At 45.8% G+C, this 24,959-nt stretch overlaps 2 protein-coding genes and 1 long non-coding RNA gene across 4 annotated transcripts; 1 reads left to right on the forward strand and 2 right to left on the reverse strand.

Moving 5' to 3' along the window:
* Positions 1-498: 498 nt before the first annotated feature.
* LOC138186971 (zinc finger CCCH domain-containing protein 13) lies at positions 499-19,135 on the reverse strand. 2 transcript variants are annotated; one of them, XM_069127362.1, is made up of 8 exons: positions 18,765-19,135; positions 10,624-10,667; positions 8,291-8,433; positions 7,000-7,218; positions 3,762-4,456; positions 3,484-3,683; positions 3,216-3,381; positions 499-3,002 (listed from the first exon to the last, which is right to left on the reverse strand). In XM_069127362.1, exons 2-8 carry the CDS (start codon positions 10,658-10,660, stop codon positions 1,379-1,381), a joined length of 3,084 nt encoding a protein of 1,027 aa, XP_068983463.1. In that variant the 5' UTR covers positions 10,661-10,667; positions 18,765-19,135; the 3' UTR covers positions 499-1,378. The 2 variants fall into 2 exon arrangements, with proteins under 2 accessions (XP_068983463.1, XP_068983462.1); XM_069127361.1 differs by having other exon boundaries at positions 10,624-10,670.
* Positions 7,126-7,577, forward strand: LOC138186981 (uncharacterized). Its single transcript, XR_011175050.1, has 2 exons — positions 7,126-7,265; positions 7,341-7,577. It is a non-coding gene; the product is annotated as an uncharacterized LOC138186981 (long non-coding RNA).
* Positions 19,136-21,476: 2,341 nt separating the features above from the next.
* LOC138186979 (U-scoloptoxin(01)-Cw1a) lies at positions 21,477-24,649 on the reverse strand. Its single transcript, XM_069127375.1, has 5 exons — positions 24,485-24,649; positions 24,221-24,292; positions 22,277-22,399; positions 22,097-22,198; positions 21,477-22,021 (listed from the first exon to the last, which is right to left on the reverse strand). Exons 2-5 carry the CDS (start codon positions 24,290-24,292, stop codon positions 21,944-21,946), a joined length of 375 nt encoding a protein of 124 aa, XP_068983476.1. The 5' UTR covers positions 24,485-24,649; the 3' UTR covers positions 21,477-21,943.
* Between the last annotated feature and the right edge of the window lie 310 nt (positions 24,650-24,959).

Below are 24,959 nucleotides of genomic sequence, written 5' to 3' on the forward strand. Positions count from 1 at the left end.
AATGAATAGAATTTTGATCTTTTTAAGATAGAAGATGATCTTATTTTTGTGGGTTTCCATTCGTAGCAACCTCCCCGTGGTGAGACCTGGGCAATCGATATTACTTACGATACAATACCTATATTGTACGTACGTAATATCGAGCTAATGGCTACGAGATCAACCTTCGTGCACTGCATATACCTTTTTAAAATTAGTTAAAAAATTTTTTTAAAATTAGTAAGAAATACGTTTAATATAAAATGGTAACATTTATATATGCACACTGTCGGTCGATTTAATAATTAATTTTAATAGTCGCGTCGTTATATGCGGTGTTCGAGGTTGATCAATCTCAATATTTTTATAGCAAACGTCAACTAGAAGAAGGAAGAAAGGAGAAAGGAGGTTGACCGCGCAGAGAGAAGAGTGCAGACGTTGAAGAAAGAAGAAAGTTCAGTCCGCAATAAAGTTCATGCTGGGATACGAATTAGATTTATACGTTTTGTCACTCTTTGATATATTAATATTTTAAATATAGATGTTGAAGAGGGAAGGAAATTCAGGCCGCGACGAAGTTCATGTTGGGATACGAATTAGATTTATACGTTTTGTCACTCTTTAATATCGTACGTCAAGACTGGTATAATTTACATTACATTAAAGATAAAATGCGTACTCGAGAAAACTTACTTGCTACTATTGTCGAAAAGAAAATCGAGACGACGAATGTGCTTTCGTAGAAAACTGTTTACACGCGTATCATCGCACTGGGAGTAATAATTTAACCCGAAGGAATAGTGAATAATCGTGCGCATATTTACAAGTTTAGCCGAAAGTAGAAACCGTTGCAATTTACATCTTCGATCAGAGATTTATACTGTGACAGTTAATAAAATAAAAATAGTCGAACAGCTAATAAGTTAAGCTAGTTAATAAGTGGCTAATATTTAAAACATAGTTTTTGAAAAACTACTGCAGGGAAGAATGAATTTAACGTCGTCGATACTAATGCTAAAAGCTATTTTGGACAGTGATAGTTTTTCGATCATTCGGTCGAATAAAAGGTCATTAATTTCTGGATTCGCGATGATTTGTTTTAACTGTGCTCGATATTTGCTCGCCTCTCTGCGTAGTAGTTTGATTATTCGGATATTCGTTTTCTACTTTCAAGATCTAATACGCGAAAACCATCCGCTTTCCTATCCCCTCCTATGAAAGACATCGAAAAGTTTGACCACACGACCAAGGGTCTAATAAATTCCTTTATTCTGAAAGGAAGTTAGCTTCCGAAAAGATCGTTCCTTGAAACGTTCGATCGACGAAACGTGCCCGAATCGACCGATTTCCTAACGTTCCAAAGCTTTCTGTCAAGATTTCTTCGTCGTTAGTATTTGTTTCAGTAGCCGGTGTAATCGTGCCATGATCCTCTTTGCGGCCTATATTGCGCTCCACCGATCTGAATCGTTTCGGGCGTTCTGTAATATACGGTTCTTAGTCTGTCGTTGTTGCTAACTGCTGGCAAAAATTGAGAATTAGAAACGAATGGTTTCTGCTGCTGTTGATTCACGGGTCTGGAAACTTTGTAATTATTCTCTGATGATTGTAGAACCGCGTCTCTTCCTAGTTGTCGGTGAAGAGGTAGAACGAATCCACTGGGCAAGTTTGCCTCCTGATTCAGCGTAGGCGTTAACGCGTCGTTCAAAGTGACGTCGTACTCGCTTTCCGGGATATCCTGCAAACGATGCGTCACCTCGTTCAGCCTCTGTTTCACTCTGTAACTCTGAGGCCCTGTTGGCTGCTCCTCAGCTTCGTCGTTTTTGAAGGTAGACCCGTAAACGTTTGAGTTTTCGGTCACGGTTAATCGGCCTTTGTTACGGAACGAACCCGAGATCTGCACGTTTCCTTCGTTACTCTGCTGATTGGAAAATTCCTCGGTGGGCCATTTGGCTAGTCCTTCTCCAAAGTTCTGTTCATTTTCTGTTTCTTCCTGCTTGGATATCCTAACAAACGCATCGCTTATAGTTTTTTGTTCTTCTTCTTCCCTTTGTCTCTCAGTCGGCCTTCTAATCGCAGGTCTCGCTATAGATGTATCATATTCGTCGTTATATCCATGCTGACTCTCTGTTTGAACGTTCCTGTACGTATCGTGATTTTCGTTTTCCTCTCGTTGCGTTTTAGGCTCTTGATTAGATTGCCCGAGATTGTCCTGCGTTGCCTCGTGCACGTAATAATTTTTCCCTCTCTCCTGAACGTTTGTCCTTTCGGTCGGTCTGTCCTCTTCCTTTTTAGACGTGGTAGCTTTCACACCGACCGGAGACAAGCCTCTTGGATTAGGGTTCCCGCCTCTAGATGGTAAGAAGGGTCGTTTAACGATGCGAACCGTGGTTCTTGGTGGTGGAGCGGGTGGATCTTCCGGTTCGTCGTAATAATCTTGCGAGTATTCCTCCAACGACGCGGTATGATAATGGCCACGATCACGCTTTTCGTCCTGATCTCGTTCCTGGTAATCCGACTGCTGATTCGTTCGATACGATTCTCCATCCTCGATCGGCGTTCGCGTTGTTTGAGTCTGCGCAGATTTTGCTTGTTTTTCGGCAAAAGCTTGTCTATCGTTCGTGGGTTCTTTCGAGATTGATTCTGCTTTATGAACGAGCTGTTCGGGCAAACACGTGGTAGTCGTCGTAGTGGTAGTGGTCCTTTCCGTGCGATCGAAACCACTGCCTCTTCTGGCCGAGTCTGTAGTTTCTTGTAAATCCTTGGATCTTGTACCCGTCCTAGAACGATCTGGCTCGCGTTCTTTATCTTGAGGTCGATGCGGTCTTTCTGGCTTGTCCGTGTCTTGTATTCTTCCTCGGTCACGATCCGGTGGTCTCTCCGCGTTACGATCCTTTCCACGATCGAGGGATCGATCCCTTCCACGTTCTACGCCTCGATCCCTATCTCGATCGTAGTAGCGATCTCTCGAGCGATCCGAGTGTTTTCTTGATCGCAGGTCGTCTTCGTCGTCCCGATATCGAGTTCTGAAATTAGAAATTTTGGTAATTTTCTTTAACCCGAAGTAACTGTATCGTTTATATGAATGTACGTTGGATGATGTTGCTGTGTTAGGCACGTATGTTACTTCGCGCATTACGCATGTTACGGTATCGTTAGATAATGTGTTGCGATCGATTAGTTACGACAGACGAATATACAGATAATTGTATCAGTGTTGTGTACGTACGTTACCTTACCTGTAGGGTCGGCCCCTATCCCTTTCTATGGTGTCATAGAAGTCTCGATCCCTGTCTCTATAAGCTGGTCTCCTTCTCAGTGGTCTTCGAACCGGCCTCACATCTTCTAACTCGTCTTCGTAATAGTCATCGTCTGCAACGTCCACCGGTCTTCTTCGAGGTTCTTCTGCAAAGGTTGCACGCGTTTAAAATCTTGTATCGTTAGATTAAAATCTAAATTAATCATATACGACGAATCGTTTAAACATCGTCGGCGCAAGAAACTTACCGGTCGATTGAACAGCTGTAGCTTTGTACGCGTATCTGTCCTGTTCGGAAAGCGGCACGGGTCTTCGAATTTTCGGAGGAGTTCTAGGTCTTGCGTAGACCGATGTTGCGGGTGCTGCAGGCTTTACCAAGCCATCCGAGTTTCCAGTCGCACCTGAAGGCGGAGAACCAGCTTCTTTATCGTCGTAATCGTCTCTATACCTACGAAAGAATTTGCTTAATTCGTCGTCCAACTATCAAATGGTAAAACATTCGCATTTTTGTTCACGAAGGAATTACCTTTTATCGGAGTACCGACGATCGTCGGTGTCTCTGAGCCTCGACTCGGTTCGTCGATCGTCCAATTCCGCGTCGTCGAGTTCTCTAGACGCGGACCTCGATCCTTGATCGGGATCTCTAGATCTGACTCTTGTATCTTCCTCGAGAGGATCTCTCGCCCTAGTAGGGTCTCTTCTGTTGCTTCTAGGCGGATACCGATCCCTGGCGCTCGCGTCACGATCTCTGTCGTCCCTGGGGATTCCTTCCCGAGACCTTGGAACGTCTCTGTCTCGGAAGTCACGATCCCGATCTCTGAAGTCACGATCTCTGTCTCTTCTGTACTTTCGGTCGTCGTAGTCGTAGTCGTCTCTGCTGTAGCCACGTGGACGACTATAATCGTCGTCGTAATATTCTTCGTCGTAGTAATCGTACGCTGGCCGTCTTCTGAAGGGTCTTCTTCTTCTTGGAAGATCTCTGTCCCTCGGTAGCTGACGTCCTGCGGCGGCTGTTACCGGTGCCACGGTAGTTGTCGTCGACGTGGATGTTGTGGACGTTGTAGTGGCCTTGTAAAGGGCATCGTTCCTGTGCCAGTATTTCTTCGAATTGGCGCAGTCGACTTCGGAGACGAAGTGGCAGATGAAGGTCTTTTGGTCGAACGCCGTGAAATTCGCGCACAGGAAGTCGTATCTCGTTCCGAAAAGGCAGTGGTGATACACCTTGAAAAAGAAGAAACGCGAGTTATTGGATTTATCGTGAAAACAAACGGATCACGATGAAATTACAGATATGTCGAAGTCAAAAATGAAGAAGCTTTGAAAGTTGGGAATTCGTGAAAGTAGGAACGCTTTTTTTTTTCTTCTTCAAGGAGTATCTATCTCGTCGGGAACATTTCGATCACTTTTTTTTTTTTAGGAAACGATCTTCGACACTCGTAACATACTTTTCACCGAACACGGACGCTCGTCGTTGCTAGAAGCTATCGTAGCTTTCACACCGTGACTACGTGTGCTCGAGTAATTACCACAAGCGCGTCTGGTGGTGTTACACATATAGGCGGCTTGTCTCTGTAAAAGTATCTACGACCGTCTGGTCGGATTATCTAAAGGTATTATCTAGAATCATTCAGAGCACGTCCAGGTTGCTTCGTACAACAACTTCTTCGTTCGACTTTGTTTTTTCGACACGCTGTCTCGTTCATTTTTTCACCGTCTCGAACGACAGACGGGGATCCTCGTCTACTTCCTTCGTTGGCCAATCGTTATTTCCCAATTTTTTCTCGTTTATCCCAATTTTTAATCGAATCTTTTCGCATGCGCGCTCGCTAGTCTCCAACAGCCTGTAGTTTCTCTATGCTTTGGTAATTTTATTGGAAAGTCAGAGTCCCCTGTTCTAAATTGCAGGAAGTAACTCGTTGCGTATCTGCATGACAAGAACGCGCTCGGTTTAAAATTACTCGAAACTCTGCTGTTGTTTCCAAGCATCTGGAACCGGGTTAGTCGAGCGATTTCGCGACGATGGATCGCGATTGTTGCTCAACTTCCAGCTGCTAAATGTCAAACGTACGGCCAACTCGATCGCGAACGGTTATCAGAGAAGCACGATCGCCCGAAAAGTATCGTAAAACCATTTTAGCGATCGTAAGTTGGATGAAGCGAAACACGCGTCTAATTGTCTGACGTTCTATCAGATCGATCCGTTTTGCTTCGAAAGAATTTTTCTTTTACTTGTTTCTGTACGATATCCTGTTTCCGAGGTAGCCTCGGCATCGTTGCTTCACGGAAAGCTGAGCGAGGCGAATCTGCGAACATTTGCATGACAATAGGTCCATTCGTTCGGTAGCTGGGGCTAAACAATCGATAAGGAACGTCGGAAAGGGGTACTTTGCAATCGCTTTCACAATCGCAAGATCGCCGCGCGTGAATCTCGAAACGGTCAGGGACGGGAAGTGTATCGGACCGCGAAAGTCTCCTCTCTTCTTCGTGTTTTTTCCGCCACAACCTCGTCTTTCTCGCTTTTCCAACCAGCATTCTCCTACGCGTACTACGTCGAGGTGTAAAATTTCCGTTTTCTCTCCAAGTACTAAATCGTCCACTAAATTCGTTTCGTTTATTTCTCGATTATTTAGAAACTTGCAGTTTCAGTTCCGTTGCTTTGAACGTAAATGGACGATCGATTTTAGAATGCTCGAAACGTTTTGTCGCTTTTTGAATCGATCAGTTTTTTGTTCTATTCGATATCGGACCATGAATTTTCTTTCTGAATCGTTTTGTTTTGTGTTCATAAAACATATTAGGAAAAGGATAGACTCGCGTCGTGGCAGGAACTAGTTAGACCCGATGGATAAGGATGATTCTCGCCATCAAAATGTGATCTCTTTCGTTCGCGGTCGGTGCTCGTCCCGTCGATAGAAACGGGAAAACCGCAGTCACGGACCGTTGACGTTTGTTCATTGCGCGAGTGGACGATACACCTTGTCAGAAAATCTTTCCCGGGCATTCATCCAGATGACACTGACTTTCCTTTTCACTAGAGCGATCACGATACCCACTTTTACTCTTGCAATGGACGCGATCGGTCCCACGTTTCACGATCGTTTCGCGATTACGGACTGATTTCCGCAAGAATGCTACGCACGGTGTTTCTCGATACTTGCATACGTTTCATCGTACACATTGTGTTTCTTCTCATAGCGTCCCTCCTGACAAAGAATACTCTGGTATTTGTCAAGTAAATTCACGAGAGTGGGCAAAGATTTAAAGCGACTCGGAAAGGTATTTGGACATCTGCCTGGAAAATGTTTGCGAGCATGTTACGCGTCACACGTAACTTTTTAAAATTTTGTTACTACTATGTATTATTTATTAGTAAGTGTACGTTATATGTTTGATGAAATCTCGACATTTCGAAATAGTTGAGAAGCAACAGGCGTTCTTCCACACGCGGATTAACGCGTTGTAGGAATCTTCGCGTTACTTTTAAGAAGGTCTCCGAGAAACGAGAAACGAGAAACGATAAACGACAAAGTTCGCTCAATTATGCAGAATGATCGCGAACGTAAAATAACGCAGAGAATAAGCGAACGGTCGAGCGCTTGTTCCCCTTTGGAACCTTCGAGGCATTTTCGAGTCGACGGTGTATATCCTTCAAGATGTTCACTTTATTTACAGAAAGAGAAAGTCCACCAATTTTCATCGCCAAGAATAGCTAAGCGATTGATACCGCGTCAAGCAGAATAATTACGAAGAGTCATAGTTCTCACCTGGCATTTGTGAGGCACGCTTGCGTAAAAGCCATCGTGAAGACCATCGCATTTAAAGTCGATGTCCTCCGGTATGCTGTTGTAAAACGGATAATCGCTGAGATTGTAGCCGTTCAGTTCACGAGGCAGATTCGGGTCCCAGATGTAATCGATCTGCGGGATTCCTGTGAGGACGTGTCCAGTCGTCGCGTTCGTTTCGGTGGCCAACGTTGTGATCGTCTGAAGAAAGTCAGAAACGGCATTCTCGATGAGTTACATTACCACTCGTAAGTATCTGGACACGTTGATCCATTTGTAATAACAATACGTGTATATCATTAAGATTTACTATTTTTTTCTAGAGTCAACGTATATACGTATATCATAGTATATTAAAATCAAATACGTAATTCGATCAAGCGTCAATTGATTTTAAATACTATTGTTAAAACCACGATGTCGCTATTGATTTGGAAGAATCTTCTTTGTCGCGTCTACGTGTAGCCTGATGGTCAAACGAGCTGAGAATAAGCAACTGCTTGAGTAACAAGATTGCCCTTTTTCACGTCTCACGCCTACAGATACAAATTTTCTAAGGATTTCCGAGTCTCTTTTTTGTAATTTTCAAGCATTGCCATTCTGTCGAAAGTTAAGCAAGCGTCCGCACGTTTACGAGCGTAGTAGCGTGTACCTAGCCTGTGAGACGGTAGTTATCTAATGCATCGTAGTTCTAGCGTGGCTCTTGGTAACGGTCAGTGATGTGCTCGCGATGCTACTTTCGATGATGTCACGATGCCGTTTCTATGTGAAGGTAAACTTGTCTTTGAACGCGCCCCAACGGTGCTTTAGATAGACGTTAATTAATTTAATATGAATGTGGCGTAATCGAGAGATCTAAACCGGTGGATTGTCGTAAATTACAACGATTTGGGAGAAACGCTCGTAAAGAGACGTATCGTTTAGACGATGCTACCGGTGTCGCGATCTTTCGCTCTATGCATCTTCGTTTCGTTGCATCAAGTACACTGGCATGTGTAATTGGAAAATAGAAACAGACGCGTGGTTTGTCGTGACTCGAGCATCATCAACGCGATTTGCATCATCGACGATAAACGATCTGCCCGTTCTATTCCTGCAGCGGTAAATCGAGGCGCAACACGACAGGATCGTGCTACAACCACGCTTCGCATTATAAATTCACTGCTCGGAGCTACGTGAGCAACGTCTCGATTCGATTAGATACGCCAAAAAAAAGTTTAGCGCAATTATATCTGTATGTCTGCGATTAGAATGTTACTTCGTTAGGACGTACCTCTGTATCTTCGTTTTCATTCTCGCGGACGTGACTGTGTTCGGTGGTGCTGCTTGTGGTCGTCGACGTGGAAGTTGTCGCGATCTTGAATTTCGGCCTGGTAGGCTTTCGTTCGGCTGAAACTGCGTTGGTCAACAGAATTCCTGAAATTGTGAAAAAAATATTCGATATTGGCCGGTAAGACGAAATACGATGTGAAACTTCGTAGTTGATCTTTCCCCTTCGGTTTTCCCGTATTGCGGTAAACGTTGTTGATCGAAACGTGACTATTAAAAGCAACGGGACAGGTTTGATCGCTGGAACGTGCTGGAATGGGACACCGGTTAGACACACGGTAAATAATCAAAGGCCGATACGCATTCACGGATTGCATAAGTCACGAAGAAGCGTCGGCGTTGCGAAACCTGCGCATGAGAAGAGCAGCGAGAGCTCGGTTTTAAGTGTTGCAATTTTCGCGGCGCAGGTGAATGCGTTCGGTTGGGCAATTGTTTTCAAACAGATCAAGGCTGTCTATCGATCGTTTCTTTCGTGGGTGACTTTCGTTGATTCACGAGGAGATTGTACAATACGATACGTCTAATCATTTTATTTTCGTCGGACCGAGCGTTCAAGGATAAACCTTTGCGCGTCTCTTATTTTTTTCTCGCTACCATAACCACATCCCGTTAATGAACTTGAATTATCGGAAAATCTTTGCGCACCAACTACGTCTAATTAAATCAAACCGGTTCAAGGTCGGCGGATTGGCGACAACCTTTCGAACCAGACAGGATAACTCGTCGTCCCGTGGAAAAAAACGCGATACTTTCGCCGATACTCTCTTTGTAAGGGGTGTCTGATAGCGAAGTGGATCGGATGGGTACGATCGACGTGGGCGCGAGGCTCTCCTTACGGTCGTTTTCGGAGAGTGAACGTCCTCGATGTTGAAAAACACGTCGTCCGGCAGCGGTTGTGCACCTTCGTAACGGGATCGTGGTTTTCCAAGCTGGAATCGATAACAACGAGCAACCGGCGACGTTGCATAAAAATGAATTATGGGAACGTGCTCGCATTCCGTTTGTGAGAAACGCTGGCGCGGGCACACCCCTGCTGCAAATGTAACGGCGAAACATTTTCGTGACGAAACAGACTGCCGTAGCGGCGGTCTAAACAAATTGCTTCGTTCCGATTCTATCGTATCGCCAACTAACGATTGTCTTTTCGATTCCCGCTCGAATGGGAATGTCATGGCATTCTCGTTAAAAAAAGGGCGCGACGATACTAATTTCTTTCGCTCATTTTCCATCCAATCGCATCATTTAATTCTCACGTTAGGTTACGTTAACGAAGTTTCTTACGTTTGAAGATAAGATAGGAGAATCGAAGCAAGAAGTTAATCGCAACTTTTCCACGATCACGCGCGATACATCGATGGTAGAACCGATTGTTCGAAAGATCGGCGACGTAAGCTAGTTTGAGAACGGTAAACATTCGTGCAAAACTATGGCTGAAAATTTTTGCGATCCCGAGGAATCGAGACGCGAGCGTAGGGTACACCGTATCGTTCGGTAGCTTTCAAACAAGTTTTCGAAGGCCTCGGCTGGCTGTCGCTCGATACGAGAAACGAATAGTCGTCGAACAAGTGAAAATGTCAGAAACCGCGTTAAGTGTACACGTGATCGTTTAACAATGTCTCGTTGGACGACCGCTTGTACGTCCAAAGGATTGTGTCGGCTAGCGACGAAAGCTGTTTGCTCGAAATTTTGTAATACGTTCGTCTCGTTTTTCCGATGCCTCGATCGATAGAGAATTTCGGAGCTCGTCGGTTCGCACTGCACGTCGCCATAGGACAAAGGAAGCGGACTTGTTGATATGCACAACAGGTTTGTCTTTTCCTTTGTGGATTCTTTCTGTGAAGTTCTTTCGCGCGTCACACGTACGCGGTTTATCTGTGTCGTGAATACGAATCGTAGCATCTTCTTTTTCAAAATAAGTTGACAGATTCGATCGTCCTACCGTATCAAACTCTATGAAGCGAACTCGATTCGTACCGAAGGATGAATATACGTACGTGGGACGCCGGTGTGAACGAACCTTGAATAACATCGATGCTAAACTCTCGGATGGAAGGTCGACCGCTGTCTTCGGCATTCCTCTCCGGATATGGAGAGTCCAAAAATACTAAGCTCTGTCACATCGCAACAAGCGCTAACTGCGCTTTCGTTTCCATCGAAATACGATCGAGAATTTAAATCACCCCGGAGATATTAAAAGATCGTGTGCGTTATGTTTTAAGTGGCACAGGGAGATGATTGTGTTTGGCAGCGAGTCTTGCAAGCGTATGTTTTACTTACCATACAGAGCGAGCAGAAGCCACCTTTTCTCCCGCATGTTGGCGCTACTGTAACAGGCAGAAATATTTCTAATTAATTCGATGCAAGAATTTCGTAAGAGCGTTTCGGCGTTGACGCAATATCGTAGCTACGATCGTATTAAAAATCGACACGAAGGTGGACGTGGATTGCCAAAGTTCGATATCGAGTTGTATAAAGCATAATCGAGACGTAGTTCTGGCGTCGACCGTAGACCGGTACAGGCACTTGAGCATATGGGAACGGTTAGGAACTTTCTCTGTGCTGTCACCACTGCTAACCATATAATGCAAGGATAATGTAGGTGTTATATAAATGCACGATCACGTAATACCGGGTGTGACACTGCTGCGCATGCTACTTCTGTTAATTACTAGAACAAAGAGAACTTCACTCTTAGGGTACCCGGTATATCTCCTTCTCTACTTCACAGACGAAACTTTTTCGAAACACCTACTCGGCCTTCTACGGGCAAATAGCGAAGAGAATTCGCATAGATGGCAACGATTTTACAGAGGTATATTTCGATAAATCTAGCGGACGATATTCGAAGATTCAGCTTTTGATGTATTCGGAGCAGATTCTCTCAATTTCGAAACGGAAACTGGTGAAAGTAGTTTGGAGATAAGATTGGCTTTCGTGATAGCTTTTGACTACGTAATTCGGTATTTTTTACCTTTCCCCGATTAAAGAGACGATTTACGATATAGATCTTCCGCCTTTGAAATGAATTATGTCGTATTTACATTAGCAAGGATTAACATCCGATCGCGCTTAATTCGTCTTCAACGATTTTTGCTTTTCCAACTATAGAAATTTTTGGTTAAGGCGAACGGATCGAAAACCGTAACGTAAGCCATCGAAAGTTAAGTTTACGGATCTCTCTGTTTAGTATAGGATTCGATGATCGGAATTTTCTAGTCTTGCCTCGGTTTTGGATAAAAAAATGTAGAGCATTCGGGTTAATCGCGGCATATTTTCGAATTAATTAAGCGCTCTATCGCGCTCCAGTTCGCAGACGGATCGTTATCGTTTGTGTAAAAGCGGCAGGAAAAAACAGAAGGATGGCTGCGTTCCTCTCGGAGATAGAGAATCGCCGCGTTGTTCGGTTACACAAGTTTCGTTGTTTCTTTGCTTTCTTTGCTCGTGTCACGACCAACTGTCGTGCGAGTTCTCAGGCCTGCTGGGAAATTTAGTCGCGTTGTTCGTCCCGTTCGGGAGAAGCCACGATTACGCGATCGTGTTTCTACGCTATCTCTAAAATGGCTAGAAAATCGAGCCGAAACGAATTCTCTCGCCATTCGACTCGCTTGCAGAATCGCGTAGATACTTTGAAACGCCCTCCGGCTATTCCAGGATAATGCAAATACGTTTCCTCCAACGGACAAACCGAGGATTCCTCTTTATCGAGTTGTGCGCGGAACGCGACACTCGTAACGTTACCTTACGGTAAATTACGTTATATTACAACACGCGTAACGGTCATCCCGCGACCGCTAAAGGTCGCCGGAAGTTATGGCTAGCACGACCAGTTGTCCGACCCACTTCGTTTCTTAAATACCTTACGATACCCAGTGCTTTCGAATATCCTCCGAGGCGTTCTTCGCAAATGAAATTCTAAGCGAATCTCACTCTTAGAGCTCGAACGATTTCGTCGTACATGAAGAATTCGTAAAAATTCTACTGGCCGGGATATATTTTCCATTCTACATGCAGGAGCAATTATTATCGTACGTATTTGGAACGTGGTTGCCTCCGTTGTTTCTTCCCTCGAGACATTCGCGATTTTTCAGATAAACCAGCGACACAAGGCGTGGTTAGAAAACCCGATAGCCTTCAAAAGTCGTACAGGTTGGTGTAGCAAGCTTTCATTTCCTCGTGCTTGGAGCAGCTGCTATCGCCGTTGCGTTATCGTACATTGTTACGGAAAGGTTGTACGTTGGACAGTGGCAATAACGACGAAGCGACGAAGGAAAACAGTCATCGAATGACTGTGTTCCGCGTCCATTCGTACGAGTTTCCGCATTTTTTCGAACATTTATCCCGCGTCAGGTGCTTTAGCAACTCGAGCGTTTCTCTCGATCGTGCGCTCTCAATCGTAAAAACAATTACTTAAAAGCAGAACGTGAGAATCGACTTCTCTCTAGTTTCGTTTCGTTGTTCCTACCGTTATACATATATATCGCAATCGTACACGGAGTAAACGTAGCTCACGTTCACCGGAAGCTCGAATCACGGATCATTGTGCAGTGGAAAAAGCTGTTAGAAGCCAGCCGGCCGCTTATCGATACGCTGCAAATAGATTCAGCTCGTCGCGATCAAACGTTCCATGAAAAGGTTTTTGCGGTGAGGTCATACGCTTTCTCGTCGATTTTCCCGTAATCGGCACTCGGATTATCGTTGAGTAACCTTATCGATCTGTGCGCGCGCTCGATTCGAGATCGGTCGTCTAACGCGACCGATCGGGCGAGGTCAAGGCACAGAGCAATTAAGTTCGATCCTGAAAAAGGAAGGTAACGCGATATTTTCCCAGTCGTTAGATCAGGCATACGGGATACGATGCAGGCGAATTGAAACGGGGGAACAGGCGCGTTTCACACGACCGCTAGCTGCCACTTTTATCCGTGTTTCATGTTCATTGGACTACGGATTACTGCGTCGTGGGTAGAAAGTGTCCCGTCGAGACGAGTACCGGTATAATGTACATTCCATATAGACGTGCACGCGGTCTTCTCCAACGCCGTAACTCGTTAGACACTTGTTGCATTCGCGGTGCACAGCACATAATTACGTACCTACTGTACTGTACGATAGAGAGGACTGTGGTCAGACCCGACGCGATATCAGGCGCAGACTCCGTCTCCTTCTTCTCGTTCGTCGCTTTCAATTAAAATCACGGTTTACAGTTATTGGTGGACGCGATCGTAGGATAACGAGGCAGACCACGAACCTGGGTTTCTTTCGCATCGTTAATAATCCTCCACGTCGTTTAGGAAAAGGATTGCTATTTCGTATGTAGAAAGTGTTGGATTGTGCAGGCGAACGAGTACGCCACTGACGTCGATACTTGTCCGAAGAATATATGGAACGAGACTATATCGCGATCGCTTTTATTCGCCTGGTAGCTCGAACGGTTGTTGTCGTAACAGAGAGGAATTAGGATAACGCGGATCTACCTTGAAAAGCTAGGCCTTGAAAGCATGGAAATATATTTCAATGTATCTTACTCACCCACAGAGACATGAAAATCGAGCATCGTTGCTGCGAAGGTGCGCTTTAATGCTGACTGGTTTTTCGTGTCAAGGTGCCAGAATTATCCGGATTGGTCGCGTGCGAGTAAAACTGACAAAAGCTGATACGCGACACGCCTGCTTTACGCCACGCAGACAACGAACGTTCGATCGAACGAGAGGAGGAAACAGCTGCCTCGACTACGAAAAATTGCGCTTGTTAGAGTTTCAAAGACTCTAGCGTTCGTTTGCAATCTAACGTGCTCATACGGGTCCTCCTTCCAGAAAACTACAGTCCTCGATTTTTCGTATAATCGTATCGTACGATTATTATTAGTTCTAATCATTACAATTCTTGGTAACGCTTTCTTCTCGTATATATACCAGTCTGGAGTATCGTTCGGCAAATATAATCGATCTCGCGTTCGCTAAAAGCGGTCAACTTACGTAACGCGGCATCCATTCATCGGTGGTAATCGTCGATTAAGGAGCGCGTTTATCATCGTCGCGGCGATCTCTAGATTCGTGAGTTTTCCGGTCGAGTTCGTTCAACCAGGAATCGAGGATGCGAGGTTTGATTTTTAATTGACAAAATCGAAACGTTTCGTGGAACGACGATCCGTGAGAGGCGGTGACTACGTTGCTCTTGCCGCGGAGAGAACCGGCTTTGGGATAAACGATTTCACTCTCCATCGTGAATAAAATTTATTCGACCGTAAACTGCTATTTGCCACGTTTTATCGACACATTGTGTAAGCCTGCCGCGACAAATAAACCGGCGTTACAGCCCCAGAACGCTAACGGTGCGAGGCTTCTGCTCGCGGAGTCGTACCGCTTTTTTCTTGGTTCGGCGTTAGTTGGACGATAAAAGGCAAAAACGAGCCACGAGTTAGCGAAATCAACGATATTAATGATAAGGAAAGTGGTAATAAAAAAAGACGTACGCTTTCCATTTGTTTTCGCGGCCTGCAGCCATATTACGCTTATCGGCGGTCGTTCCACGATCCAGAATCCGATTTCGCCATCGTTTCGGAGAAAATTTTGTAACTGGGAATCGACGTGATTCCGAAACCGCAGGAAAGTGATCGCACGGAAAGAAACATTGCCGGAATCGGAAATTGGACTTGTCTTCTCATCCTCCTCTTTCTCCTACGAATTTCTTTCTCGCGAGAGAAAGAGACTCGCGTGTATAATTAGCGCAATTAACGTGTCGTGAAGCTGTTACGCCTCTTTTCTAGTCTTTTTCAGCCACGGCAACGATAGTGCGCTGAAAGAGCATAACGAGCCCGATACTGAATCGTACAACAGACGTTTTACGATTGCTTCCTACCGCTTCTTAAATTATACCCGCGTCTAGAAATTACACCGCCATCGAAATGGCGAATACTCGAACCATCGAATGGCACGAGATCGCAGAAGAGCGTGCGATCAATTAGTCGAATTATTATGAAAAGCCAGGTATAGAAAGGACGAATGCTACTAAAGAAACTAGAGCTAATGTTCGCAACGCAATTTACTTAATTCGCCTATCTTTATTCGCTTTATCTTTCCAGCCTTTTTCCAGAAAGTCGCACGATCGTCTCTGCTCGAATGGAAATTTCACGATCACCGGCTTGTGGTCTGTCTCTCAGTTTCACAGCCGCTGTTCGCATTACTACTTTAAAGTATCGTTCACGAAGACAGATCGTGTATATCGAATTGATCGGTGCAGATCGCGCGGGCATCATCGAAAGTAGATATCGCGCAATATTTACGCGTGCCTCGTAGAACAGTCTGACACACTTTGTTTCGTTTCGAAAGCGATCGTCAAATTTCGCTTTGTCCCAAGGCGACAAATAGCAGCCAAAATCGTCTTTCCCTCGTCTCTGTTCCCGATACTCGATAGACGACTTAGCTCTCCTTTCCCTACAGTCGTTAAGAGTTTCGCGTTACAATCGCCGAGAACATTTTCGAAATCCAGAGGAAAGATCGACTCACCAAAGAATAAAAAATAGTTGCAAAAATCATTCGCACGCTCGTGCAAGACCAGCAGCATCTCGAGACCACCGCGGGATACCTTTTATAATACTATTTATTGTTAATAGCACATTATCGGGTACGGGCGACGACGTTTCTCGTTAGCCGTACGCGTGATATTCATTTTCGAGAGAATTCTTTGCGAATGGAATTGTCGACCAGCTCGTTAAAAGATATCGCGCCTGACGAAACTTTCGTCACTGTCCAATCGCGCGTGCATACGTGAAAAATGTTTCGCACCACGTGTACATGTAAGTCGTCGTGTTCAACGTTTCACGTTTGCGATTCTGCTTGGAACCTGATCGGGACGCGGTGTACTTTGGGGAAAGAATTGGCTCGATTTTCGTGGCAAATCGACCCGGTCATTAAGCCTATTCCGGCTGTTCGATTACGACCAAGTAGCTCGTTTATTTTTCCGACAGCGTATAGCGGGAGAAAGCAGACCGCGGCTGGACGACGCGCGTTCTCGTGTCGTAACGCGGCGTTCGTTCGAGCTCGCGCGCTCTCGATATTGTTTATCGAAAAAGACTCGGTAAAATATCGGTCGACGTGTCAAGCGTAAGCTCGCGAAAGCGTTCGCTGATTACGCAACAGCCAGCCATAGTCGTCGGCGGTTTATGCGCGATCGAGCTGCGATTTCGAACCTATAATTATTGGAACGAGCCTATTTCTTAGTTTCAGAGGGAAGCAAGCGTTCATTCTCCACGCTACTTTCCTCGCTTTCCTCGCATCCGCTCGATCCTGTCAGATTCCCAGAGCTTTCACGTTTTGCTCCTTTACGAGCGGTTTCTCCGTATCTCGATATACATTTATGCAAGTTGCTTCGTTTGACGTCTCATCGACTGATCGACGATCAATAAGATCACAGAGAGGCGTAGTTTCCGGCCGCGGAACGCTTCCAGACGTTTAAGTTTCCGCGGAGACTCGAAACAGTGATTTCGTGGTGTGGCGAGTAATTAGGCCGTAGGCTAGGCGTGTCGTGAGTCTAACGGGCTCCTCGCGAAATAAATTCACTTTCAAGCGTGTGTAGAATCGGCCACGGAATCCGCCGATCGAAAGTGAACGTGGACGCGTTAGAATGCAATGAGGAGGAAGGAGAGAACGAAAGGGAGACACCGAAGGAAAGAGAAACGGAGAGAGAGAGAGAGAGCGGTTGGTCGAGGCACTGTCGAGGTTACGGAAAACCACGAGATTAATCGACAAAGTAGCCGATACGCCGTGAACGGCGGTTCGTTCATTTCCATAGACCGTTGAAAAAAATCGCAGCTAGAATTAGCCGGCGTGTAACTTGATTAACGATTAAAATTACGCCCGCTTGTTTATCGCCGTGATGTTGTAAGACGCGTAACTCGCGGAGAACGTTACGCTACACGCCATATTCTGGTGCAAAATGGAAGTGTACTAATGTTGTATTTCACGATATATATCGTTCGAACGAATCAGACAGAAAATGGAAGTGATCGCGAGTCAAAGCGTTCGAATTTCCCAAGCAATCTCCATTATCCTCGACTTCTTTTCCTTCGATGGATTGAAATCGCGGAAATGTATAAACGAAATATTCCATTTCCTAGAGGTCAACGAGAACTCTTTCTACAATATATATATAAAAAATAAAAAAAAAAATACATACTTCAATCGTAGTTATGGCGATGCGTGCGTACATTCGCGTGCGTGCGTTCTTAACACGTGTACCGAGTCTGAATATATTTCCTCGAACGATAGCAGTACGTATGCTCGTTAATGCACTGATCCTCGAGCAGAATAGAAATCCGCGATTTTATTCGAAGCTTATTCGAAACACACGAAAATACCGAGATATGAAAATTACAGACTGAGAAACGCTGGAAACAAAAATACGACCGACTCGAAGCAAACGTATCGGCGGTGTTTTTTTCTCCTTTCACCTTATTAAACAACCTCGAGGGAGATGGCGAGCGTAGGAGTCGCGTTCTTTTTTCCACGAAAGAAAAAAAGGAATGGAAAGTCGGGTGGACGGTAAATTCGACGATAGAACCAGTTCGCTTTCGTTGTCATCCGAAGATGTAAAAACGTTTCGGCGAAAGAGGGAGAGGATGGGATGGTCAGCGAAAGTCCTGGCGCCTTTATTTTACTCCTGAAGCTCTCGCGCTCTGCCCGATCGTCCTTTCACGATTTCAAACGTACCGTATCGTTTGTCTGGATTTGATCGATCGACCATGCTTCTCTCGCTGTCTCTCGTAAGATGTCGTGAAATATCGAATCGATGGATGCCGGGGATGGCGAAACCGACGAAAGACTATTTTCACGCCAACGCGCCGTACAGTTTTCTCTCCTTACGAAAATTTGACCAGGGTATTGCGTGGCCGATCTTTTCTTTCGACTGTATCGAGCGAGGAGTTGGGTTCAAGTAGTTTCTTTAGCCGCGAGGTACGGTTCGAGTCGTCTGGAACGCTCACGTGGACGGATTGTCGCAAGAAAATGCTGACATTCTGGCCGCGGGCAGAAGCCGACGACTCGTACCGTTCGAATAAAACACTGTGATTACCGCTGCTTAAGTAATCCGAATTTAATTTGCCTAGCTCGTCTGGATTCGGTGGAGAAAAGAAGCCAACGTTCGCGAGTACGAACAGCGAAGCAATTGCCACTACTTTCGCCACGTTAATCTCGTAAACTCTCCTATTCTAACAGCGAGAATAACCCGAGAAAAACCTCGATTTCCATCTAAAGGTATTTCCATTGCGGCTCTCTTTTCTTCGAACGACCAATCTGTTTGCCCGGAATAATCGATCGCTCTTATTCAAACTTTTGCAGATTTTCGATCGAGAAACTTGCCGTTTCTAGAAAGCGTGCCACGTTCTTAGAGATAGAAGTTGCTTTGGACAAAAGAAATGCACAGACCTGTCTCTCGGCTCCGTCGATTATTCCTTAATCCCTCATGAAAGCACCGTGCTCACATCGAGGCGCACTCCAAGTATACTTGTCACACCTGTACACCGCGCGACTACTTCTCTGCCAGCGAACGATCTCGAGAAAGCACTGTGTTCGGGAGGGCACGCTCGGCAACTCGAACCCGCTCTGAACGGGGGTGGATCGATGCTCAAATTTTCGAGGGGAATCACCCGGGGAAACACCGCGTTTGCTAGTTGAGGGCAAGACCGCGTCCGGTCCGGCCAGAAGACTGCGCGATGGAAGTGGAAAAGTCAGCAGCAGGAGCGTTGTGCTCCGGCCAGCGTCGTCTGGTCGAGCTTTCTACGACGGAGGATAAGGTCGAAGAGAGAGAGAGAGGGGGGCTGAACGTACATAGGCGCCTTGGCTGGCCTCGCATTGGCGTAGCTCTGTCAAAAAACGGTCCCCACCGAGCGAAAGGTTCGCGAGGAGCACCTGCGTCGCCACCTGATAGTCAGCGTCAACACAACTCCAACAGAACCAATGCTATTTACCGTCGAACCTTTCAAACTTGACTCTTGAGCGACGCGTTAGAAGGCCATCCATTTCTATGGACATTGCATCTTGCTTTTACCGCACAGTCTGTTTTTTACACTTCGTCCTCTTCTTTGGAACGCGTCCAAACAAAGGACCAAGGTATATTTCGAGCGGAGTTGCAAAGGTCTCGTGGCGCCTTCAGGGGATTCCGACTCGCGCATCCTTGTGATCTTTCGCGAGTAATCTGAGCCAGCTACGTAGCAAACTCCTCGTAATTGTAATTTTTCGAAAGATCGAAGGAACGGAGTGAAAGTGGAACGTCGTCTCCGCCGACGAAGGACACGGAGGAGGACAAATTCGTGGAACCGGCGAGTACATCGCGCCTCTAGAATTCTATTAATCGATAACGATCGCTTTCTCGGCCGACGACAACACGCCTAACTCTTTGGAAATAGGAAGTTTGGTTTCCCGCGAGGCTCGCGCTATCATTCTTTCGCAATCGAACGCCGTTAGACGCGAAAAAGCGATCGACTCTCCGACCGAGCCGACTGGCTTTTCGATAAATCACCTTCAGGGTCAGACATCGAGCGAATAGAGTTATAGCTACTCGAAGAAAGTATTCTAACCAGCTTCCACTCCTTCGACTAGTCCTTTCTAACTTTAAGGGAATACCAGTGCAATTGTCGCGCGTACGTGCCGACCATTTTTGGATTCGTTCGAAGAAGAAATCCGAGATGAGAAGTCTGTTAACCTTCGATGAAAACTGCGATGACCATCCAGCTGCGATTTATTCATTCGTCGATTCAGCTTCGTTGACAGGATCGTAAAACAGGATCGTATCGCGATAATTGGAACGCACCCGTGCCCATGAGATGGACCGTTCCATCAAAGTTCACTGCTTTCTCTAAGGACGACGACTCCTTTCTTTTTCGAGATTCAAGGCCTCGATCTCCCTTGTCTTACGTTCTTTTCCTCGAGATAAGGTCGCGTCATTTCGTCGGCCATTTTATAGTCGATGGGTTCGTAAAACTCGACGAAGATTTACATTATCGGCCACAAGTGTCAGGACACGTGTCGATATTTACAAATCCAATGCCATTCTTTGTTCATATTTTCTAGTTACGTCGCTATAAATATATTGTACCGTCATATATAATATAAAGGCTATAAAAAGTACTTGCATATCATCGTATTTGCGGTGTTTGAACGTTTGATAGAAATACAAGGGTACGTATAAATACTTTTCGCAGCTACCGTATCGCGAGTTCGTGTCCTGATACTTGTTGTCTGCTAATAGAACAGTTCGTTCGATCCAGATCCATATCGTAGATATAACGAATGCCGATGATCTTGATCACTGTCCGAAGCATGACTTGCCACGACACGCCTGTTGATCTTTGAAAGGGGATCGTCAAGAATTTGAGGACGAGGCGACGGGTACGCCCGTGATATTTGCGCTCGCGATTCGCTCGAGGAGGAACGTCTCGATGCGTGTTTTTTACGCGCGCGGAATTTTAACTCGCTCGCCGCTCGAAAGTTTCACGCAAATTTCTCGTAATCCTGCGCGACGCTTCGATCGTTTAGAGATGTCACGGCATCATCCCGACGTCGGACGGTATCGTAATTACGCGCAACGAGCTGGCTACGATACGAACCATGTATTTTTCATTTGATTCGTATGGTCAACGGCGCATAATCGCAATAACGGCGTTCGACGATGACTTTGGCCTTGACACTCTAAAAACTTGTTCGGCAGGTGGAAGTTAGGAGAATTTCGTAAGTGACCACGTCAAATTTCTATTCGTTTACGTAATGTCCGAGGCATCGATTGAAATTCCTCGTGGTAATTACACGTTGTTCGATCGGAAGAAAAACGAGCCGGCGCGGCGAGGCTTCCGCGCGAATTGGTCGAAGATATGATCGGCGTTTCTTTCTAATCGATCTCGAAAGATACGCGAGGGAAGAAGGAGGGGAAGAAGACTCGCGACGCAGCGTGCATGTAAAACGTAAACGGAAAAGCGTAGCGCGGATGGCCAGCGTTTGACAGGAAAAAGGTAGGGAAGCGGCTGGTCGTTCGCCGTCGATCGCTCGCTCGCTTTCTATTGTTCGATCATGCCAAGAAATCGTTCGATGCGATTTCGAGTTTTGCGATACACGATCGCGCATTCTTTCCTCCTCTCCCCGGGATTGTTCTCTCTTAACATAGTTTTACAATAAAAAGACACGATGGCCGGTACGATCAAAGCACGGCCAAGGCACGGTCACGATCAACACGTAGCAAAAAGTTAATGCATCTGTCGTTCTTTATTGAAGAATCGAATCTGTTATAAGGCGGTTAGAACTATTCGGATGGTTTGTGGGAAGTTACAGAGATTTTTCATTGTTCTATGGAAGTGATCAGCACCTGCGATGAAATTCTATCTAGCTAAAAGTTCGATCAGCCTGTAGCGATCGATCGTCGTCGTGTGATTTAGCGTCTGAGAATATTACAGCGTTCTGTTCGCGCGTTTCTCTGCCGGCAAGCTAGGAACTCACAACTCGTTGGACGAATCTCGCTTCTATTGAAATACTCTCTTGTCTCGAAGAAACTGTACACAGAAACATACTCTTTGTTAACACGCGTTTAAATGTTCACAGATTTTACGATCAGAGCGTTAGATCTTGTTCCCGTTCACATCTCTGTACAGGTCGTCGTTGATACCGTACAATCTCGGCGAGTCGTTGCAATCAACCTACGATAAAGAAAAAGTTTTAAGCAGACCTCGAACAGAAATGACAAAGATCGATGTACATGGAGAATGCGGTACCTTGAACCACCAATCGCAGACACGGGCCGATTGGCTGAAAACTGTGCCGTTTGGACAGAGGAAGCTGAACTGACGCCCATTTGGCAAACACCAATGCCAGACCTAATAAAAAATTTCAAAATCGCGTTCATCCTTCTGTGTTTCGATCAGATGGCAGACGAGTTAACGGCGTAAACTTGCCTGACATCTAGCTTCAGGATCGGCATAGTAACCAGGTAACTTGCCCCCGCAGGTAAACGTAAGGCCGAAAGGTACCGAGTCGTAGATCGGATAATCCACGCCAGGTGTATAGCCGTCTACTTGCTGAAACGTCGGTAGAGATTGGTAGGCGAGATGTTTGAAACTGTCACATCTCGATTAACGTTAATCGTACAGGGACGCGCATACAGTGCAAGCCTGTTGCAACTCGTAACGCGATAACGAAGATTTCAGGGAGTATGCGTGCAACGTATACGTAGAGAATATGCGGGGTAATCGAATTACGGCTTACGTATTTCAATTCAAATAAGTTGCGCGAATTACATCTTGATTTCTCTTGGAACAAAGACAATTAGCCGAGGAGGCGCAACTATGAAAAGCGTTATTTACATTGCAATTCCCTTGGGACTGTGACGAAACGTCACCGACAGCTTTCATCATCTATCATTGCTCACAATGGAATGTGGACCGAACGAGGATGCACGCTATAAGTTGCGCTTCCTTTCGTAGCGCAATTGTTATGCACGATGCATCGAGCGCTCGTTAGGTCATTAACAAAAATTTCTATCCGACTGTTGGATCGCGCAACGAAGATAAAATGCGAAAGGGGTTAAGGAAAAGGCATAGGGTTAATGATCCAAGCAGCCTTTAAACAACATTTAAATCGCGGCGGATCGCAGGGAAATCTCGTTGCGCGATCTTTTTCGCAATTGGCTATCGGTCAAAACGAGAAGAAAAAAAGAGGCTGTTGCGACATAACGTCGGATCGAGCCAGTCCAGTGCGTGTACGTGGCGATGTTTGACCGGAAGTCGGGTTACATTGTTCCCCGCAAGCGGATGCGCATCTCCGTGCCTTTGTACTCGATCTCCCGTCCACTAACACGCGCGCAACCGCAAGACACTGCCTCCACCCTTTCGACGTGACGGGTGATTTCGACGCCTGGCAAGAAAGCACGCCCGTAATCCATGGCGCGGTTACCGCCAGCGAAACTAGGGTAGGTCAGGCTTTTGCTCGACGATCATCGAACCTTCCCTCGCGAGAAAAGACGTAACCGTTAAATTTGTCTCTCGCTGGATATGCAACGAGGTGTTGAAAAATCCTCTGTAACCTGGCAACGGCTGCGAACGGATGCGTACGTCGTACGAAATGGACGATCGTAAAATTTTAAAGACGATTTGACCGCAAAAGCTGAATGTCGAAGAATTCTGCGTTACATAATGGCACAATGGCTGGATGGTTTCTTCAAAGGATGAAGAAAGAATTTCTGGAATCGCGTACCGTGAATGTTAACGCGATAACGATCGGCGGATTAATTAATCATTTTCAGTTTTCTGGCCGGTGGCTCGACGGCATTGAAAAATTCGGTCCCCTTGCGTTTCGATCCGCGTTCACGGCCATCGTTTCCGGTGAAAATGAATATGCTTGCGGCTCGGTAGTCGCACGATCGGCCATCGATAAACGCGCGAATAAAAGTGCCGTCGATGAACACGCGTAGATCCGCGCTCGAATCACACGGTTTCGTAATTCCGGAATCCCGGATGGTTTTGCCAGGACCCATCTCTGGCGTTGCGCAATCTTATTCGAACGTAACAGACCTGGAAGACGTGGAAATTTTAACGCACGTTTCTGAACCACTTTGTCCAAGGAAGCGCGCGAGAAAACGCGCTCGCGCAACACGACTTAATTAACGAATTACTTCATGCCGCCACTTGGCGAAGATGACGCGAGAAGATACCGTCCTCCCTCTGTCATTGTTGCACGTGAGAAAGTACGGTGAATATAATAATTTCGCGCTTTAATTCAGCGCTGCTTTCGTAAAGGTATTGCGTGCACGATACTCCCTGCTGAATATACATATATTATATGCAATTGGAACTACGAATCGAACGGTTTTAGAGGGAAACGCGGCGAATCGTGTCACTTACCGCCATCGCTTGGTACAGCAAAACAGCGCCGAATAGGAGCAGCGCGCACAAAACTTGGTACCGCGAAATCATCTAAAAAATCGGATGAAATCGTCGATTAATAAATTTGAAATAATCAGATGGAAGATCGATTAATTTCATCCAAGTTCTCTACTCGTTTCCTCAAATTCGATTATTCTTCTTGATTTTATGTTTTAGAAGACCGAAGCTTTCGGGCATCGAAGCTTTCCAAGTTGTTGGAAGCGGAGGGAAATAAAATCTTACCGTTTCGTAAAAGATCCAATCACCTTAATCCGCAGTGTCCTTCCACGTGGTGTTCATTTATCTTAGGATGAGGTTCGATTTCGGATCTTGGCACAATGCACTCACCGGTCCCGATCCGCTGGACCTCCGCCTGCAAGTTCGGTCTCCACGGTGTTACGGGCAAAGTTTCTTTCTCGAAGGATGCTACCACGAAGTGGTGGTATATATATGGCTTTAGAGATCGAGCAGAAACAAGGGGGGGTTCTTGAGAGCCCCTCTTTTCCGGGGCTCCCACACCGGACGAACGGAGAAAGAGAAGATCCCAAGGAGGTAGGGGAGGGATTCGTTTCTACGATGCCGCAGATTCTTCTCTTACGCAATCCGTCTCGTGTTCTTACACCCGTGAAAACAGTCGTAAAGATCATACTCGAGTCAGGGTTGCAACTTCTTTTTCGCGTTTCAGGCATATCTTTCGACGTCTTCGTCGAGAGGGGTT

This window comes from Bombus flavifrons, chromosome 14, assembly GCF_040668555.2.
Source record: "Bombus flavifrons isolate JBK064 chromosome 14, iyBomFlav1_principal, whole genome shotgun sequence".
Lineage (NCBI taxonomy): Eukaryota > Metazoa > Arthropoda > Insecta > Hymenoptera > Apidae > Bombus > Bombus flavifrons.

Coding starts and splice junctions, on each gene's coding strand:
- LOC138186979 (XM_069127375.1), bottom strand. CDS start 24,292: ATGATTTCGCGGTACCAAGTTTTGTGCGCGCTGCTCCTATTCGGCGCT. Junction 22,199..22,276: donor ATCCTGAAGCTAGATGTCAG/GCAAGTTTACGC, acceptor ATTTTTTATTAG/GTCTGGCATTGGTGTTTGCC. Junction 22,022..22,096: donor TCTGCGATTGGTGGTTCAAG/GTACCGCATTCT, acceptor TCTTTATCGTAG/GTTGATTGCAACGACTCGCC.
- LOC138186971 (XM_069127362.1), bottom strand. CDS start 10,660: ATGCGGGAGAAAAGGTGGCTTCTGCTCGCTCTGTATG. Junction 8,434..10,623: donor GCTTCTGCTCGCTCTGTATG/GTAAGTAAAACA, acceptor TCACAATTTCAG/GAATTCTGTTGACCAACGCA. Junction 3,382..3,483: donor TACAGCTGTTCAATCGACCG/GTAAGTTTCTTG, acceptor CAACCTTTGCAG/AAGAACCTCGAAGAAGACCG.